The sequence below is a fragment of the Rutidosis leptorrhynchoides genome, chromosome 1 (assembly GCF_046630445.1).
Source record: "Rutidosis leptorrhynchoides isolate AG116_Rl617_1_P2 chromosome 1, CSIRO_AGI_Rlap_v1, whole genome shotgun sequence".
NCBI classification, from domain to species: Eukaryota; Viridiplantae; Streptophyta; class Magnoliopsida; order Asterales; family Asteraceae; genus Rutidosis; species Rutidosis leptorrhynchoides.
The window spans coordinates 706,428,821-706,436,335 of record NC_092333.1 but is presented as its reverse complement, the minus strand read 5'-3'; the positions used below and the strand labels follow the sequence as shown (position 1 = coordinate 706,436,335).

The window sequence follows — 7,515 nt, the reverse complement described above, 5'->3', positions numbered from 1 at the left end:
CACTAATATCATACAATGATCAAAATTTAATGACGACTTTTTTAGGGATAACAAAATAGCATTATTAGTGATTAAATAATGAGTTACTAAAAAATCGTTATGAAAATGATTTACTAAATAAGGATCTCTATATTGCGTTTAATTTAGCTTGTCTGGTGTTAATCGATACGGAGTGTGTGAGTTTTGGTTTTAGCTCTATTTCGTCGGCACGAATATACTAATGGATATGGATTATTTTCTAATGTCTGTGGATGTGGGCCCTCAATAGTAGTTAAGAATTGTATAATGTCTGTGGATGTGGGCCCTCAATACCGACCCACATTTGTATGTTTATGATTGATCAGACGCTGTGAACAATTCCACTTTGGCTACTACCTAGCTACGTCTTAATAAGTCAATAACTTGTCACAAGCGTTACAACTTTAATTTTATTGACTTCTATCTCCGTAATAAATGCAATATATATTTTTGAATCATGTGACAACGAATTATTAACGTATTACTCGAAATAATTATTCATTTATAGAAATTACATCGTAACTGTTAATACCTCACAATTAAACATCTTAGTTACCACAATGTATTTGTTCTCAATAATTTAGTTATTAAATAAATGGAAAAAGGGTTAAAAAATGCACACATGATAAACACATTAAATGAAGTATAAATTTCTAAAATTGATGTGAATATTAATTAATAGTAATGTATAAATGAAAATGAAATGAGTTCAATAAATAAAATTTGAGTTATATTTGAAAACATTGAGTGTATTTAATAATCCTTATGTTACGCTCTTAGGGTACAAGATAGCCAAATCCAAAGAAAAAAAGCTAACTTGTGACCTTAAGCACATGTTAAGCACATTTAATGAATTTAAATCTTTCAAAATTAATGTAAAACATAATTAATTATTATGTGTATATGAAAATGAATGAGTTTAATAAATTAATTTTATGTTATAAAAAGAAACTTTGAGTCTATTTATTGATTGTTATCGTCCGCCCTTAAAGCACGATTTAGTCAAACCCTAAATTCAAATTTTAGTTAAACATAATAACAAATTTATTAAGTGCATTTTAATTTTAATAAAAGTAAAATAAAAGAACGATTGTTTTAGAACGAACGAAGTTCCTGTTAATTAAATGAATAAATGCTACAATATTATATATTATAATTAATTTAAATAAACCTATAAACCTATATAATAAACAACGTGTAAGCACTAAAATATAGGATTTAACCAATTCAAAACATATGAGTCTCACTCCTTTCTCTCACTATAAAAATCCATAGTTAAAAATATGATAACTACGTGTTTATGACACCATGATTATGGCGAGCCATGACGTACTCTCATATGGACTACTCTAAGCATTGTAGAAGGTTGTGAAACTAGATGTGTATACGGGAAATTATTGTGAGAAAGTGTTGTGTACTAAAAAGGTCGGAGAAGAGAAAGGGAAAAAAAGGAAGTGTGTCTCATTAACTAACTATTCTCGCACTAGGTACTTCCTCACCCCTTGAACTTTGATCCTTATTAAGGACGTTATGGGTGAAACTTAATGACGTATAAAATTATTAACACTACAATACAAGTCTTGTGCAACTTATCAAGTTCAAAATATTGTCTTATACCGGGAAAAATTATATTTCTTCCTCCTAAACTTACAAATTACATAAAAATACAACTTTTCAATGCATGATGTATAAGAATTTCAATACCTGAAAAAAATGCATACCTTTGATCAAATATTTCGAGCCGACTTATGTGGAATTCAGACTTTCTTTTTGATGTTGCGATCACATAACAACATAAACTTTGAGGATCAATAGCTAAATACATCTAGTATTAGTCGACCAGAGAGAAGCCGACTTATCCGACAAGGCTAAAAAATTATAGTTTATTGACAAGTTTCCACAGGCTTTCAATAACCAGCTAGCGGAAGGCATTTATTTAACAGAAATTTACGTTGGAAAGACAATCCGTGTTAGCCCTTCTGAAATAAGTAATAACTCAAGGTCCTAACCACTGGAAAAAAAAACCTTCTGCCTTTTTAGGAGGAGGAAATATGAGATTCTTCCTATATAGAATGTTGCCAAAAACAAAATAAATTGAACTTGATACCAAGGAGCTTAAGAGCATTCCCAACGGTATATGCGTTCTGCTCGCCCTAGATGAGGACTATGAGTGCTTGGATGGGTTTGCCTTAGCCTGCTAGTCCTGAAATGATTCGTGCTACTCTTTGTCTTGTTACAACTTACAACATAATTGAGGACAGATTACACAGATATATATCTTGTACCTTTAGCTTCTATATCCGTATTTTATTATAACAAATTAAAATATAGTAGGTCTCATTTTTGTGAGGAAGTATGTCATGGTTGAGAGTCTTTAGTCCTGGTTAGTCTTTGTGAGAAAATAATGATGTGACACTGATATGACAGTTAGTCTTGGAGAGGAAGTATAGTCTAGCGGTATTAGATAAGCCTTTCAACCAAAAAAATTGGAGGTTCAAGCCCCGTCGTGGACATATTGTTGAATTAATAGGTGTTGGATGCGTGAGTTACAATTTAAAACAAATACTCCATCCATTTCAAAATAACCGTCCCTTTGATTTTTCAAAGTCTTTCTTCTTAAATTTTGACTTTAAATATTTTTTATATATGTTATATAATATTTGATGAAATTTATATGAATAAGTTCGGTTATAAAATGTATTTTTTATTGGCGTAACTTTAATTAAATATTATGAGGAATATTCAAATGATTCTAACTTTTAAGTTGAGATTCAAGGACCAATTAAAGCGCAACATGTGGCTCAACAATCATTTGTTTTCACATGTAGTCAAAACTACTCTAAAATTTGGATCAAATGTGATTGACATCATAAACTCTAAACTAACCCAAAACCCTAAACCCTATATCCAGGGTTTAGAATTTAGCAATTACGGTTTAGAAATTAGGGTTTAGATTGAGTTTTACGAATGATTTTGATTTTAGGGTTTAGGGTTTATGGACTAAACCCAAAATTCTAAACCCTAAACCCTAAATCGGGCTAAATAATTTTTTTTTTTTTTTGAAAATTTTTTTTTTAAACAAAAGAATTTATGAAACAAAAAAAGAAAATTTGATTTTTTTTTTCATTTACATGTCATTGTATCACCACATGTTGTGCTCTGATTGATCTCTTAGATTTCAAACAAATTGTTAGATCCAAAGCATTACAACTCTAAATATTATATAACAAAAAGTCACAAACAATAATACTAACACTGTGTATTTGAAGTCAAAATTGTAGAGGAAAAATTTATAGAAATAAAAGTGAGAAAATAATTTTGGGAAACAATGAGTAAATATTTTTAACTTAGATGAAGTATTTATGTACCTATATGATAAGAGTTGAATGAGGGGCAGAATGTCAAAAGGAAATAAAATCTGTCACAAATCTTCACCAGCCAACCAATACATGGACCACACTAAATTTATGTACGTTCTCGTGCATAAAATTAAAATCTTAGTATAAAAAGATACATATAACACACTAGTTTCCTCATCCTTCTTCTTCTTCCAAATATTTCCTTTTATATAAAAAATGGCTTCTTCAAAAATTTACTTTTTTCTTGCTCTAGCTTTTGCTGTTGTGCTTCTCATTACCTCTGAAGTAGTTGCTGCAAAGGACAGTAAGTAACCTTTAATAATACCATTACCATATACTCCGTATAAAATATGATATGATAATATATTATATTAGACTTAACTTTGTTCATACTAAATATCGTTCAAGCTAACAATATAATGATAACATGTGGCACAATCTACATGACAGACAAGTTAGTTAGTGACAAATTTGTTCCGTCATTTGTAGATCGTACAGTAATTATGGATTAGCAAGAATGTCATTTCTTAAGATAATGATGATTATTTTATTTATCACGAGACGTTAAGAGAGAAGACAGAAACAAAATTACGTGTCATATAAAAGATGGATCAAACACAATACATATTCTTCTGTTCATACTTCTGTTGGTCCACCTTAATTATATTGTATGCATTTGCACGTTATTTTTTATTTTTTGTATAGAAATTTTCTTATAAATTAGGTGTATATCGTAACTCCATTAAAAACCATGAAAATGGACGACTACCATTGATTGGTGCAGGTACACTTGATGACCGAGGCCGTGGAGAATACAATGGTGGTGGACGGAGTGGACATGACAATGGTAACGGTGGCGGACGTGGAGGATATGACAACGGTAGTGGACATGCAGGTCATGACAACGGTGGCGGACGTGGACGTGGAGGATATAACAACGGTAGTGGACATGGAGGTCATGACAACGGTGGCGGACGTGGAGGATATGACAACGGCGGTGGACATGGAGGTCATGACAACGGTGGCGGACGTGGAGGACATGACAACGATGGCGGACGTGGAGGACATGACAACGGTGGCAGTCAGCAGGGAGGTGGTGGTGGTGGTGGACATGGTGGGTGTAGGTATGGTTGCTGTGGCGGTGGACGATACAACCAAAGAGGAGGATGCAAATGTTGCTCTACTTTTGCAGAGGCAACTGCTTACAAACAAACTCAAAACCAAGTATATACTGATGTTATCATGATGCATGGTCACCGTGCAATCGTGCATTACGTACTACTATATATATATATGTACTATGTATGTAATAATAATTGGCATGATTTCTTTCGAAAGAAATATGTACTAGCTAGCTCGATATGTAGCACTCCGTATCAAATAAAAGTGAAATTTCAAATGAAACTAGTGAACAATTATATATATATATATATATATATATATATATATATATATATATATATATATATATATATATATATATATATATATATATATATCTGCCTGGAGTGGCGGTACCTATTATTCGTCGGCGGGGGCTGTTATGGAATCGTTCATAGATTTGCAACTTCGCAAATATATATATATATATATATATATATATATATATATATATATATATATATATATATATATGAGTTAGTGAGCCGTGTAATAGACGACCATTTTGCGCGGTTCGGGGGGCTAAGGGAGAGCAAAAAAGAGAAAAAGTCTTGTGTTTTAACCAGCGCCCCCTTTTGGGTATGCAGGTACTAAGAGTCCTCTCACTACCAATCCGCGGACATAATCTGGATGGGTCGTGCCGGTAATATTAACAACGATAAAAAAAAACTACCAAATGGAAACAACAACTAATAATGAAAATGGCTAACCCAATAGCAGATTCCGCAGCTGCCACCGTTGAAACCAATGAAGCAAATGATTGACCCATCATATCATCCGAAGAAACGCAAAATACCAAAAAGTTCGAATTCACAGCTAATAGCATTGATTAAATTGGCATTGACAAAATAGGAATATTTCGTCTATTAAGGAGGATTCCCCGAATACCTAAAATAGAGATGTTCATAGAAAATGTGAAATATTTGATAGGATCTGTTTCGGGATCGTAGAATGTAAGAGAAATTCAAATGTTAGAACTCGAGTACGTGTGGAACCAAAAGAAAAAAAGACTACCCTCATGATTACCAAAGGTTATTTAATAGGCGAATGGTAGTATGATACAAGTTGAACTGTGTACATCATGAAGCTTGTACTACTAGAACTGGGAGTTAGGTTAGAAAACTCGGAGCACCAACCCAATCTCGATGAAAAAAGTAGAGCAGGGCTTTGGATAGACAGTCCTCTTTCGCCAAAAGAGCATATAAATAGAGCTATGTCGACTTACGTACGTCTCGTTGACTAAACGATCAGGCAAGCTTTGTTATGCCGAAATCGCCTGAGTGGCCACCGAGTTTCCCAATGAAGCACACTACCCGGGTTCAATTCCTGGCTATGCCAAATTGTTCAAAAAAGAGTGTGACTAGAGGGTGCACATAAATAATGCGCAATTCACATGGTAACAAGTTTTGCGTTCGGGAAGCTTGATTACCCGAGCAGAGGCGGAGGTTTATGGAGACAAAGGAGGGCATTGGCCTACCTTGATTTTTGTGCTACTAGTATGACTTTTTTTGATATTTAAGGGTTGAAAATTTATATAATGTAATTGGCCTCCCTAAAAACTCATTCACTCTTACGTTTTGTTTTATTTGCTTATTTGAGTTCATAGATCATTATAACGAGATCCGAATTGGCCCTCGCGTTGCAGCGGGATCATTCGGGTTGCATATTTATAGTTAATGTAGCGTTATGTATTTACAGAGGCGAAAACCGCCCATGTGTTAAGCCTTGTTTTAGATGTCGGTGTGTTTAGTGTTCTTTAAAAAGATGAGTGTTTCGCGTATAGTTAGTTGCGTTGTGTTCATAAAATTATTTCAAGTTGAAAAGTGGTGCCGGAAAAATTTAATGCTTGATGAGCGGGAAGATACGGCCCAGTAAAAATATTGGTGAAGTTTGGTTAAGGTTTTTTATTAGAATAATTATTTGACAGTTTATACTCTTGGAAAAATTGTAGTTTGAATGATAGCTGAGGGAGTGATTTTGTAAAGTTGAGTAGGATGTCGTTTTCATCTTGAAGAAATGACCAAAAGTTACACCACAAATAATATATATCTAATTGTCTCCTTATGTTTATTACTACCTCCGTCTCATTCCAATAGTCCACAGACAAAAAATACGCAGTTTTAGAAAATCCCACTAACTTCATTTCTCCACCAATGAAATATCTTCTCTCTCCAGATCCACCAATGAAATATCTTCTTTCCTTTCTATTTATGGAAGTGGACTATTAATTTGGGACAGCCCAAAATGAAATACTGGACTATTGGAATGAGACGGAGGTAGTATATTATACTCCGTAACTAATTAGTATGAGTATGTTTATTTTAGCTTTTAAATCTATAGGTTATTAACGTAAACTTTTGTAATTTGTGGACAACGAGTAATTTTATATTCATGTATAAACTCATTAACAACACTTGGAGGAGTCAATGTACTTGTTCACCATTAATATGTGTAACTTCCCAGCATACCCTTAAATCATAATTATTTAAAATTTGTTTATTTTAATTTATTACCTTTCAAATCTTTCTCCTTCTTCACACTACTACAAAAATCGCCATTAAGACGTGTTAAAAAAAAGTTTTTTCGACGTGTTTTCCAACACGTCTATATGTGATAGCACTAATTGGTCGATGTCAATTAGAACAGCTCAAGGAATCGGTCTTAAAACTCTCATTTAGACGTGTTCTGATAGTTGCAATCAGACGTGTTCCGTTAGTTGTAATTAAACGTGTTCCATTAGTTCAATTAGACGTGTTCTGTTAGTTCAATTAGACGTGTTCCATTGGTTAACCCTGGTTAAAATTTATAATATTTCAACTAATATACCCGCCAAATTTTTTGCCACATAACACTTGCCAAAATTTTGCTACCAGAAATGATTCAACTACAACTAGACGTGTTCAAAATTAAAAATCAATAAAACAGATCAAATTTACTAGAAAATCAAAGTATATATATAAATATAAATATCTTTAAA

The 7,515-nt window shown here is 32.9% G+C and overlaps 1 protein-coding gene across 1 annotated transcript; it reads left to right on the top strand.

The window, feature by feature from the left end:
- Positions 1-3,545: 3,545 nt before the first annotated feature.
- On the top strand, positions 3,546-5,781 carry LOC139853678 (uncharacterized). The gene is made up of 3 exons (XM_071843052.1): positions 3,546-3,681; positions 4,162-4,784; positions 5,626-5,781. Exons 1-3 carry the CDS (start codon positions 3,594-3,596, stop codon positions 5,779-5,781), a joined length of 867 nt encoding a protein of 288 aa, XP_071699153.1. The 5' UTR covers positions 3,546-3,593.
- Positions 5,782-7,515: the final 1,734 nt, after the last annotated feature.

Excerpts from the sequence above, each read along its gene's own strand:
- LOC139853678 (XM_071843052.1), top strand. The coding sequence starts at position 3,594 with ATGGCTTCTTCAAAAATTTACTTTTTTCTTGCTCTAGCTTTTGCTGTT. Across the intron at positions 3,682-4,161 it reads AGTAGTTGCTGCAAAGGACA|GTACACTTGATGACCGAGGC; the intron begins GTAAGTAACCTT and ends TGATTGGTGCAG. Across the intron at positions 4,785-5,625 it reads TGAAATTTCAAATGAAACTA|CTTGTACTACTAGAACTGGG; the intron begins GTGAACAATTAT and ends TACATCATGAAG.